General features: G+C 34.5%; 1 protein-coding gene across 1 annotated transcript in view; it reads left to right on the top strand.

Annotated features, from left to right (window-relative positions):
* Positions 1-13,181, top strand: part of LOC148944060 (epithelial splicing regulatory protein 1-like) — a 268,151-nt gene that overhangs the window by 145,425 nt on the left and 109,545 nt on the right. Inside the window, exons 10-11 of the mRNA XM_089100840.1 lie at positions 6,867-6,961; positions 11,952-12,167. Of these exons, the coding sequence (XP_088956966.1) occupies positions 6,867-6,961; positions 11,952-12,167 (311 nt within the window). The remainder of the gene's footprint in view (positions 1-6,866; positions 6,962-11,951; positions 12,168-13,181) is intronic.

Genomic DNA, 13,181 nt, shown 5'->3' with positions numbered 1-13,181 from the left:
AAGATTACTAAAAAAACAACAACAAATGAATGTGGATTTTAAACAGGAAGTCTTGATAATTTTGAATTATTTCAAAGTTAAAAAAGAGGAAACATTTAAAATATATTTTGTTTCCAGTTGTTTAGTTTAAAACAATCCTTGGAAACAAAGCAATGCTGAATAATTTTCACTTGCAGAGAAATTTTGATTTTAATCCTATTACATCGTAGGTTAATCATATTAAATATCCAAATTTCTTTGAAACTTTCTATGTTTTTAATGAAGTAGTCTGACTCTAATCTGCAAGCGGCGCTACTAGTTTTTAATTCCTATCTTCTCATGTCAAGTCGCTAAAGATTCAGCTCTCTTCCCATTTTCTTTTTTTTTCTGAAAATTACACTCCTCTGTAGTGACAACTTTAACTTCAAACCTAAAATGGAACTGGGGGGTGGGCAAAAACTGTGTTCATTTTGATGTCCTTGGTACTTAACGGTGTAGTTTTTGAAATTTGAAAAAATGGCTACTAGTGTTGATGCTTACTTCACTAACTGACCCCTTCCCGTTTCCAGTGTCCGCTTATTTAATACAAGTATGACGCTAAAATCAAAGGAAATGCACCTAATTTTTAAATCTTGGATTCTTTTCATTTAAAGGCATGACTCACGGTGTGGGTTGGGCTTCAGGCCTTCTAGAGTATTTTTGAACTTTTATATCCTCCTTTCTGTCGTCATTAGGGGCGTCAATTCCTTTAAAATGTGGGAGGGGTGAGGATTGTTCTTCATTTTTTTATGAAGATACAAGAAAAGTTATTTTTTAAAAACCTGGTGGGTGCATTTTTTTGGAATGAAATACGCAAGATTTTTTTTTTTTTAATTCAAGGGGTACAATTGTCCCCTCCCATTCCCCTAAATTGGTCATTTAGGTTGTCAATCCGCGGGGGCTCAAAGTACTTTGGCCTGTGAAAGTGAACTGTGGTTGTTTAAATTGGCTTTTCAGAAAACTCCACAACCATATAGTTGACCGAGAAAATCAGATAGTAAAATATCAGGAATTAAAAAAAAAACTTGGGTGAAAAATTAGCAAAAAAGAAGCTACAGACAAATGGCAAAAACCTGCTTAAGAAAGTGTAGCTTTCCTTTGAAGGTATTGTTGTTTTTGAGAATCAACTGATTTTCAATGTAGGAATTCTTATGACCAAAAAGCGTTGTCAAATCTAACTAATTAGTTTTGGCAACAGTGACGAAAATATGGTAAGCTTGGTGGTCTAAAAACTGCATAATATTGAAACAAGCTAGCGAAAAGTCGTAGAAAATCGTAGTTTTCAGGTATGAATAGACCCAAGATAGGTCCGGGGGAGGGGTAAAAATTGATTATATGCTGATGCCTTGGTACTTTGAAACCATTTTATGCAATGAACAGAAAAAAGAATACATTTATATGTTCCTTGGTTGTTCTGTTCCTATTGGAGTGAAATTTAGTAACATTTTCTCAAGTTGGCGTGACAAAAGACCCTTTCTAAGATTCGGAACCATCTGTTAGAAATTAAGAAAGTGGTCCTGCATAAAATTCTAGCCTCTAGAACAGATCCAATAAAAGTAATGTCTTGAACCGTGGGTTTGCCTTTAGCGGCGTCAACTAGCTTTGTGCGTTCTCCAGTCGAGCTCTGAATTCCAAGTTTCTAAGATCAGGATTATAGTAACCAGATTGTTTTGAATGATTAATACGAGGAATCCTTTTCCATGTGTCCTCTCGGGTTTGTTTCTTTGAATATACATGCTGGTTACACCCTATTATTGTTACTTTTGGTAAAGGAATAGAATAGCTGCTCTCCAGAAGGAGACATGCGAAAATTTGAGATCGCTAATCTTATTTTTATTTCACTTGTTTTGTTCGTGTTTTGACAATTCATCCCCCCACCTATATAGTCTAGGCTATAAAAACTAACATAATTGATGAAAACTGATTCAAAAACATGCAAAATGGAAAAAAAAGTAAATGTGATTCGTTGATACTCGTTGCATATTATAAAGTAAGGATTTCATCAATGATTATGATAGTTTTTTACATAGCCCAGAACTATATTAGAACATAGGGTTGGGAGTGTGGTGGGGATGAATTATCAAAAACGGGAAAGTACCATAAAAGTAAACATAAAGTTAGCAACCTAAAAATGTCGCTTTGTGTTCTAGCATGTCTCCTACAGGAGAGCCGCTATTCTAAGCCTTTACCCTCGCCCACAGAAAGATTCAATGGCCCTTCTCCCTAATGTCTGATGCAGAAGTGGATACGATTGTAGACAATTCTAGGAAGCCTCAAATGAACAAAATCCTTTAAATAAAATTAATTGCCTATATTAAGTTAAATTAAATATATTAAATTAAATGAATTTATTTAAATGTTCAATTAAGTTAGATATATTAGACAAAATTAAAATTAGTTTCTTAAAATTAATTGTCTACATTAATAGTTCTCAAGCAATATTCCTTTTCAAAGCAAAAGACATACTGTATTTAATGGTGTAATTTTATCAAGACCTTGCTCCTTTTCCCGGGTGGTTTCCCTCTTTTTTTTATAAAAATTGTGGAAAATGTCTTAAGCTTGTAACGTTGGATAGGCTCCATGGGCGCCCATAAGCTGAATTCCAGGGGGGGGGGCAAACCTCGTCTAATTGGCACTTTTAATGCTATATAATAGAAATCTCAGAACAAAAATATAAAAATAAGGTAGCATCATTCAGCCAGGGGGCGCCCCCCTGCCCCACTTATGGGTGGCCATGATAGGCTCGTTATTTTAGAAACATTACTTGCTGCTCTGCTTAGGAGAATGGGGGACCAGTGGCAGCAGGTTCTTACATAACCTTACCGTAACTTTACGTAACCTTATCTTACCGGAAATAAGGACTTTTGAAACAGAAAACTCTAAATTTTGGAGCAAAATTTGAGACTGTGATTTCGTTTTTCTGTATTCAGTCCTGAGCGGCTTCAAGACCGTCTGCAATTTTTCTAGACTTGTTTTTTCTTTATTTTTCATTAAGCTTAGCGCATGAATATAGAGATAAGATATGTTTGCTTGCTACGGTGAACTCTTGTTCTAATACCGTTATTTGACTGGAGCTTATCTTTATTCTGCGTATATGTTCAATGAATAATATATAAAAAAGAAAAGTTATCTTGATGGATGCAAAAAAATATGTTACTCCCTATGATCTCACTTTATACCGTTCGTTAATTCTGGTTAGTTATCTTAATAAAATTTATAGCCATTCAGGAAGCTAAAAAAAAGAATAAAAGAGAAAAACATTTAATGCGGAATTTTATACGTTATCCTTACGAGAACAGGATTTTACTGTTGATTAATTAAAACATATACCTAGGAAGGGGCGGATTTAGGATTTTTTTAGTGGGGGGGGGTGCAAAATAGGTTGATCCAATAAACTTTCGTTAGGAGCAAGTTTAATTGACGCAATCTTGCGTTAACTAAGTAAATTACACTACTTTAGACCACGTTAGGGGGGGGAGTGCCCCCTAGAACCCCTGGATCTGCCACTGTACCTAGGAGACAAGTACGTAGAACCTGGGCCCTCTCTTAAATTTCTTTACAAAAGTTAAATTGGGCTATATATTTGCACATTAGGGAGGGGGTGTGTGGGTAAAGCATAGCATATATCAAATACGTAACCTAACCTAGCTACCTTTTTTTGCCCCTTCAACCTCAAAAAACTAAAGTGTGGCAAAGTAAATCTTTGTCATAGAGTTAGCAACACCTCAAAGGCAGAGAAAACCTGTTTTTCATCAAGCATCTCGGTCTTTCTTGATACAGTCTCTCTCATGATGACTGGACTCTTAATGAGTTCCTTTATTTTAATGTGATAAATAGTGAATACTCAGCTACGTAAATGGCTGGGGGGGGGGGGGGCTCGGTCCTGAACCCTTCCCGAATTCCTAAATTTGTCTGAATTTGTTGGTCCTTCTTAGGCAGCGAATTTTCTTTACTTTAACTGAGATAAATGATATATACTGTACTTTTCCAGATATCCAAATTTTCATGTATTTTGATATTATTTTTCCTTGGCAATTCTTATTGGAAATTTTCGTGCACATTATCCATACAGATTGCCCTATTTTAATTGGGTCTTTGCCAAAAGCGCTACTGTGTATCAGTGATTGCCAACTTTCGGTTCTTTGACTCATCTGGCACAAATATGCACGAGTGCGCGTGTATGTCACCTTGAGGGTGTTAGTCGGTTGTCGAGTGTGAGGTAGACGATATGGGATATGGGCCTGTAGCGATATGGGCCTGTAGCAATGCTTCTGCTATCCCCAAACCTCCTAGAAAGTCCCCAAAAATCTTGGCTCTTTTCCAAAAGAAAATCTGGCAATTACGCGTTGTAGCGACGACACTTTGTTCTTGATCTGTAATGAAACTGGTTTCTTGTGTCCACTCGGAGGTAATCAGCTTAGCCTGAGCGAGATAAACGGTAACTATGCAGGTATATTTTAACTAAATATTTAATATATAGAGGTGGTTAGGTTAGGTCACTATATATATATATATATATATATATATATATATATATATATATATATATATATATATATATATATATATATATATAATTATATACTGTTGGTTAGATATTTAATATAATGCATTATGGGCGGCCTGCTTTCCATAATTCTCTGTTGCAGTTTCCACAATTTTGTTACTAAAATATTATATTTTCATCATAGTTTGGTATATTTCATTATGTTTAACCTAACTTCCCTTCTTTGGTGTGGTCGCTAAAACACGTAAGTACTGAAAATCTACTTCCTGATATCTTCCTGAAAATCAGACTTCATTCTTCGGTGTAGCCATGAAACTCTGAAAGCTTTTGTTCCTGCATCTGCACTTTTATATCCTGAAAGGGAAGGATCCTGGTGGTAGTTTTAGGGACACGTGCTCCCCAACAGAAGTTTGAAAATTTTACTAATTACAGGGTTGGAGGGGCCAAAGATACCGATGGGGAAGCAACATTTGTATCGGTGTCTGAAATCAAAAAGAAGAAAGCAAACAGACACTGAGATACATGGTAACTTGCACCTTGTCGTCGGGAAGGCGTCAGGACATCGACACGTCAGGACCACTAACGTCAGAACATCGACAAAATCCGCCAAAACATCGACAAAAAATTGTCAGAACCTAACCAGTCATAACATCGACACGTCAGTTCATCGACTGTCACAATCGCTACCCGTCAGAGCGTCGACAGTCATAACATTGACACGTCAGGACATCCACAAAATCTGTCATAACATCTAAAATTTTAAAATTTTAGTTTTTTGGGGCTTAGGGGGGGGGGAAGGTACCTAGGTTAGGTTTGGTTACGTACTTAATATATGCTATGCTTTACCCCCACCCCCTGATGTGCTAATATATAGCCGAAACTTGTTTTTAAACTATTTTATACTTATTACTATTATATAAACTTTTTGTCGATATAATTTTTGTCGACAAAAAAAAATTTTTTTTTTGTCGATGTCCTGACGGATTTTGTCGATGTTGACTGTCGATGTTCTGACGGGTAGCGATTGTGACTGTCGATGTTATGACTGTCGACGTTCTGACGGTTAGTGGTTCTGACGGATTTACCTTGTCGACGAAATGACGTTTAGTGCTTGTGACGGTTAGATGAAATGGTAGCAGCCCCTTGTCGTCAGGGGAAATTAAGACAATGCATTTCAACATTACTACATATATATGGTCTCCTCAGCTCCTTCTTGGCTGAGGAGACCATGAAATGGAGATCAGCACAGCTGGTAGAGATTGTAAAATCCGACGCTGTATTCTTCTTCGGATCGATCTTGTAAGGTCTACCTTATTCAGAAGGTATCGTTAGAATCATTTATACCCTTCTTGTACCTTTGATGACCATTCCGGCGTAAAAGTGTGACTATTCTGTTAATTAACGTTGGTTCACACCTGCTTATAAGTTGGGGGAGGGGATTCTTTCTCTAAATTTGTCTTTATGCCCTCCTTCCCCGAAAATAAAAAAAGGTGTGACTTAAAAATGTATATACTGCATTTTGATCCCTTTCACCAAGGAAAATCTCCTGATGGTCTCCTAAGCAAGGCCGTATCCAGGGGGGGGGGGGGGGTCCCCGGTTTGAACCCCCCTTCCGAAATTTTTGACCGACTCGAAAATAAGTCGAAAATTAGTTATCTTGATAACTAATCAAGATAAGATAAGAAAATTAATTTAATCTTGATAAAGCATATAGGGGTTTGATGTTTTCTCTATTTGAAACTCACCAGGCCTTTTTGTACATTAAAGGCACAAGGGCATCATGGTTGAAAGCTTGGAGATGGATATTCCTATAGACCTTTGAGGCCAGCGAGTCCCACAGCTTTAAAAAAAAAACAAAAATAGGAGCAATGATTTGCGTCAGTTTATTCTGCGTGAGGGAGGAGGTATGTGTTTAATTAATTTGTCTGAAACTATCTTTCATAAAATTATGTTTGTGTGGAGGTTTGAATATAGAACTACTGCTGGTTATTTGAATTTGAAGTAAAGAAATAAAATGAGATTCTGGAAAATATTCTAATAGGCAATTTACAACATTTCAGAAACCTTTCCCCAAGCTGGAAGGTTTATGTCAATTGTTATGACGCTACCCTGGGCATGTGCCCAGGATGATTCCTCCCCCTTCCTAAAAATATTATGAATTTTCCACCTACAGTATTCATATATTTTGAAACTTCTTTTGCTGGATTCTTTTGCTGGAAGTGTTTCCCCGTTCCCCTCCTGGAATGTTACTATCAGCAATTAATTATTTTATGCCTACATGACCTCACCTCCCTCGATATGATTTTAACTGGTCAGTTTTTACCTAAATTTTGTTTTATAGGAAGCAACGATGAGGCGACCAAATTTCTGTCAAGGAAAGGTTTAATGATTGTGCGTATGCGTGGCTTGCCATATGACTGCACAGCGAAACAGATCGTAAGTCTTATTCTATATAAGTGTATACACTCTATACTCTTGGGACGGAGCTGGGAGTATTCTTTAAAGCGAGAGGAGATATACAGCTTCAAAGGGGTATCTTTAGTAACGATCTGGAATTTAGATTTTAATTTTCCTCAATATTCGCATTATTGAGGTTCATTGGGATCAATCTTTGGAGGAATACCCATCACCCCATTGACCCCCCTGCTTTTCTTTTACATGAAAACACCCAGTATTGCTTTTGATTAACTTATTTTCAAATAAGAAACGATGAACACTTAAGCCCTTTTGATTAGAATTCTCATTGAAATTGACAGAACTTTTAAGAACAAGAAAACAAAAATAATGGAATTACCTAAAATTGAATCGTAAAAGATGGGAAATTTTGATCATGTTAATATTTAGCCTTAGCAAGACTTCTCAAATCCCAAAGGATTAATCTTGCTGGAAAGAAATAAGCAACTTAGTTTTCGATAAAATAACAATAAACTATGAAAATAAATGAATAAAACTGCTTTAAAAATAAATAAAAAGACGGCTAAAGTTTAAATCTGATTAAATATATACCATAGACAATCACTATGGGCACTAACAGGCAGGGGGGCAGCCCCCTAACTGAATGACGCTGCCTTATATTTTCATATTTTTGTTTTGAGATTTCTATTATGCAGCATCGGAAGTGCCAATTGGACCAGGTAAGCACCCCCTCCTAAAATTCTACTTATGGACGCCCATGACACTCGCCGACTTATAGAAAAAGTCATCAGAACTAATTACCATAAATAGCGAATGAGAGCTCGGTATATGCACCCACAGATAGGGTGGGGAGTAAGAAATTTTTCAGTCAATAATCAATTATTGCGACTTCCTTTTTCTATAAAAGTATAAATCTCTTTTTTCTATAAAAGTATAAAGAAAAGAAGACAATAAACTAGCAAAAAAAGAACATATAATGTATAAATCAAGGACAAAATCGAAATAAGAACAAAATCAAAACGAAGCAAAATCAAGTACAAAATAAGAACAATATCAAACGAAGCAAAAGCGAATACACGCATACAACATCATTATATTATAAGGATATATTATAAGGATTATATAAATAAGGATAAAGGACAAAAAGGATAAAGATCTTCCAGAGTCGTTCATTGCTGGTGTATAGGACGTCGAGTCGACATTTCGGTTGCTGGGTGTTTTTACAGGGACAAGTAGCAAGGTTGTCGCCGAACCTGGCTGCGGCGGGGATCGAACCTGGTCCCGTATTACCAAGCTGAGCATCAATCTCTGTGCTACATCAGAGACATAAATAAACCAAAATTAACCAAATAAACCAAAATTAACCAAATAAAACAAATTATTAAACATAATTAACCAAAATAAACCAAAATTAAATCCCTGCAATAAATACACGCAATAGACACAAATCACTTAAATCTCTAATTAATTATTTACTTAAATATTTGAATGAAAATGAGGTAAACAGCTGCTATGATTCCTTAAAATACAAAAGACAGTGAAAATGAAATCCAATTGTTTGATGTATTTAAAAATGGACACTTCACAACCATATATATTTAGAAAAAAACAGGAAATTGGAAATTCAATTTTTAATAAAAATCATTTTTACCTGTATATGCAGTTACGCAGTTTTTGTGTTAAAGGATGCCAAATTAAAGAAACGTGGGTGAAAACTTGAAAGTGAATAAGCTAAAACGTGTGACGCCGAACAGCTGAAAAAGGCATATTCTTCTTTTGAAGGTATTGTTGTGTGATCATCGGACTGTTGTTGGAATTTTTACATTAATGAAAACTGTCGTCAAGTTTAATTAATTAATTTTGCTTATTTATTTTCACGGCTCAATAATAGCAACACCGACGAAAATGGGATTTTACCCCAAAAACTTTATAATTTTGAAACAGCCAATAGAAAAATAGTAAATTCCGGTTTTCAGGTATTAATGAACCTATAATTGGCCCAGAGCCAAAAAAATTTTATTTAACGTTCTTGGCCCTTTGTGCTTCAAGAAGAAATCGAAGCGCAAAGCGTTTTATGTCTTTGCAGAAACCTCTTTCTCGTTAAAAGAAATATACTGCAGGCTTCTGTGCAAAAAATTTGTGTCTTTACTGAAATCGCTCTGGAAAGTCTTCAATAACAGAAAAACAGGTTTCACTCTTTGAAAACGTGATGGCTCAAAAACTTCCCGTTCTTTTTCCTAGCAGAATATTTCTTACCAAAGAGCCAATCAGGCTTTAAAAGGCGGAGTTATTTCTCTCTAGAGATTATATTTACTTATCTATGTCATTCAGCGTCAGTTCACCTAGTTTTTAAAAGGCGGGGCTATTTTTCTCTCCAAAAATAAGCAATAGCGTGATTGGTTTGCGAAAATACGTCACAAAAATTAACCAATAAAATTAAAAAAGGTTTTTTAAGACGAAATCATAGGAGAGTAATTTATAAACTTAAACCATTATTAAACCACAATTGTGGTTGATGTTGCTATATATCAAAATCTATAGCTGATACAGAAAAACAGATTTCGTTTTGACTCAGCGTCAAGAAAATAATGTGAATCATTTAAAAAAAACATGCCACAAAAAAAAAATCCTGTTGACCTGCGTTATAAGTATCTGGCTCCTCATGACCTATGATTATTTTAAAGAAAAAAAGAAACAAAAAAAAAGATGAAGAATGCTTTTGTCTAAGACGTTTCTTAAGATATTGGCTTTTCCTTTTTTTGCTTATTTTTAGGCGAACTTTGACTTTGATCTCTTGATCTTTTAATGCTAACTTATCTTGAATTTGCCTTTTTCATTTTTATAGAAAAGTAGCCTTCCAGATGTCGAAGTTTCTCAATTTCTTTTTTTTTCAAATAAAGATTGAACAAAACTATCATTGGCTTCCTTCCATAAAGCTGAATGAAATACGGACATTATTAGGTTAAAATATAAGAACTTAAAAAAAGACACGGGTTTATGACCAGTCCATGTGGAAGGTTTTGCTCATGGACGTACCTAGGGGACCCCCTTAAATCCTTTTTTTTCGAATTTCTGGGCATTTATGATTAAATTATCAAATAAAATTAGCTTTTTAGTATTACACCTCCCCGGAAAATATTTATGCGTGCATGCCTAAGTCTACTAGCTCTACAACAGTTCAAACTTCGGTCAAGTAGCAGTAATGGTTTTAGGCCTCATAAATTGGAGGGGGGGGGCAAGGTATACAAAAGTGATTTTCAGTCTATTAAATACCTCAATAGGAGCGTAGAAATATAAAATAGAAGGAATTTAATGTCAAGTATCATAAAAACTGACCCAGGTCTAGAACCGCCACTGTTAAATAGAATAATTTTCTGTATGTTATAGCGACCACATTTAGCCTAATCTTGATCTGAGTAAAACTCAACAAAACTGGGTCAGTCTCTCTGTCTAAATTCGGCTATAATTAGCCTAGTCTCAGTGAGATAAACTACTATGCAGGTATATTTTTATTAAATATTTAATATATAGAGTTGGTAAGTTCCATAATTCTGTACTAAAATATTATATCTTCATCATATTTTGGTATGTTCCACTTTAAAGCCACTTCTTAATAATAGTGATAAATTTATATAACAATAATACATTAATAACAAAATAATGCTTTTTTAGTAATGATAATAGTTTATAAATAATTATTAATAATGGTGATAATTTGTTTCTGCCTTCTATACATACATGAATGTAGAGTTAGATTTGTATTAGGCATAAACGAAAAAAAAAATGAAAAAAATCACTTCCGAGAAGAATGATACTAAAATCTTAAAATAAATTGTTCATAATAGCACTCACATTTCACAACAATTGCTCAATTTTACTTAGACAAAAAAAAAAAAAAAAAAAAAAAAAAAAAAAAAGGACAATGACATTTCGTGATGTTCATAATAAATAGCTCATAAAACTAATAATTGCACAAAGCTCACTATAACTGGCTCAATTCGACTAAGAGCATGACGATAGCTCATTTTTTCATCAAACTAAACAGTCAAGGGGAAAATTCTTATTTTTTCCTCTACGAAATTGATTATAATTGCTGATCCATTTTCGTATCGACATCTCATATTTAATCATTGATTAAGCCAATTAATCAATGATTAATTAATCATTAATGAATGATTAAGCCAATAAGGATGTTGGGTAATAGCTTAAATAAAGTGAATAGAGCTTATTCTGCTCAAGTTGAACTTCGTTCACTCTTAGTCAAGTATTTTTCATTGAAGAAATACCAGTTACGTGTTTGGAATTAGATATCTTTTCTAATAGTCTTCTACCCTAAAGTGTAGAATCTTTCGTTCAGGGGGGCGGGGGTATGATTTCTTTTACAAAACGCATCTAAGATTTGTTTATATGTATATTCTTTACTTTTTTACAATTCGGACACAAATTTCCGGGAGGGGCGGGGGGTTCAAACCCGGTACCCCGCCCCCTGGATAAAGTCTTTATAATCGGATTTCTATCTATACTTGTCTGCTTTTATTTTTATGCTCGCTGCCCATTTTTCCTTTTTGTTTGAAAGTGGGACTTTCTTCATCATGCATGACAATACATGTTAATTGTTTATGTTAATTAACATAACATAATGTATTTATAAGCTGTACTATGTTAATAAATTAATTATGTAATATTGATGAATTATTATTTTCGTTTCTTAATTATTCAATTAATAAATAACTAATAAATTATATAATGATAATAAATTAATAAATAATAATAAATCATTGATAAATGAATAATAATATAAAATAAATATTAATTTATAAATTAATTAGGTAATATTGATGAATAATTATTTATGTTTCTTAAATATTAAATTAATAAATAATAACATACAATAAATAAACAATAAAATAATAGATATTAACTAATAAATTAGTTATGCGATATGGATGAATAATTGTTTGTTTCTTAGTTATGGCGATTATTTATGTTAATGTTATGTTAATGATTTAAGGTTGAGTTTTTCCAAGCACCTGAGGATAGTTGTTATGTATTGGAAGGCGAAGATGGTGTTCTGTTTGTGAAGAAGCCAGATGGGAGGGCCACAGGCGATGCATTTGTCATGTTTGAAACCGAAGAAGAAGGCCAAAAGGCTTTGAAAAAGCACAAGCAAGTAATTGGTTCTCGGTATATCGAACTTTTTCGGTCGACAATCGCCGAAGTGCAACAGGTAAAGCGTTTTGTACTTTTTTTAGCTTGAAGCTTAAAAGGTCCCTGGGCCAAGCTGACCCTAAAATACAAAAAAAAGTTGGAGGAATGGGCCTCAAATAATAAGGCCCCAAAAAGGGTAATTTTCGCCAAAACAGATAATTCAACAATTGAAAGGTCCCCCCCCCCCCCGAAAAAAACAACAAAATGCTAGTATCGAGATTTAGCTAGTGCTAATTTGAACCGATCAGAATTTTTCTTAAAAAATTTCAACCAACCAGAAAATTCACGTGAAAAATATGATGGGCTCAAATTAGAGCTTGATATTAGTAAGAACTGATTGTGAACGGGGCTTTCGAGTTAGGGATGGCATACACTGTAACAACATACAAAAAGACACAAATTAGGCAAGGTGTTTTGAATTGACTAGTTACGTGAAATAGCAGATACACAAATTTGGGATTGGACAGATATTTCCCTATCGAAGCTTCCTTGACCCTTTTTTGGCGACATTACAGGGCTATCGATACTTCGCAGTAGAAAAAAAAGAAACACCGCAAGGCACTTATCTTTTGCTTTTTGAGACACGCCCTAGAATCCGTTAACCCGTCCTACGTTGGATACTTACATTCTTAAAATCAGCTGGTCTTCTCAAATTTGAATATGGGAATTCCAGCTACACGTGCTTGAAACAGGTGCCAAGATTGAAAATAACTATGATAACTATAGTTATCATTCTTGTATCTTGGCAGTGTTGTCACGTTGGCTTGTTTTATGTCAAACTGGCTTATTTTAATGGTGAATGGTTTGTGGCTTGAAATTTTTAAGTCCGTGAAAAAATATTGTAGAAAGTGCTTTTATAAAGAAAGGTGGGTTAATTTTTATCGTAGGAGCATTACAGGACATGTAAGAAATAAATATACCATTAGATATATTATTTTAACCCTCCAATAAACTTTTCTATCCAATCAATACGTAAGTGTAAGCAGAAAAAGTAAAAGTTGTAGTGGATTTGGAGCTAAACATCGTCTTGCTC

Source organism: Artemia sp. Qi Xiang Cuo, chromosome 14 (assembly GCF_049724085.1).
Source record: "Artemia sp. Qi Xiang Cuo chromosome 14, ASM4972408v1, whole genome shotgun sequence".
In the NCBI taxonomy this organism is placed as follows: Eukaryota; Metazoa; Arthropoda; class Branchiopoda; order Anostraca; family Artemiidae; genus Artemia; species Artemia sp. Qi Xiang Cuo.
Note: the sequence above shows the minus strand (reverse complement) of the source record. Positions and strands in the feature narration are given on the sequence as shown.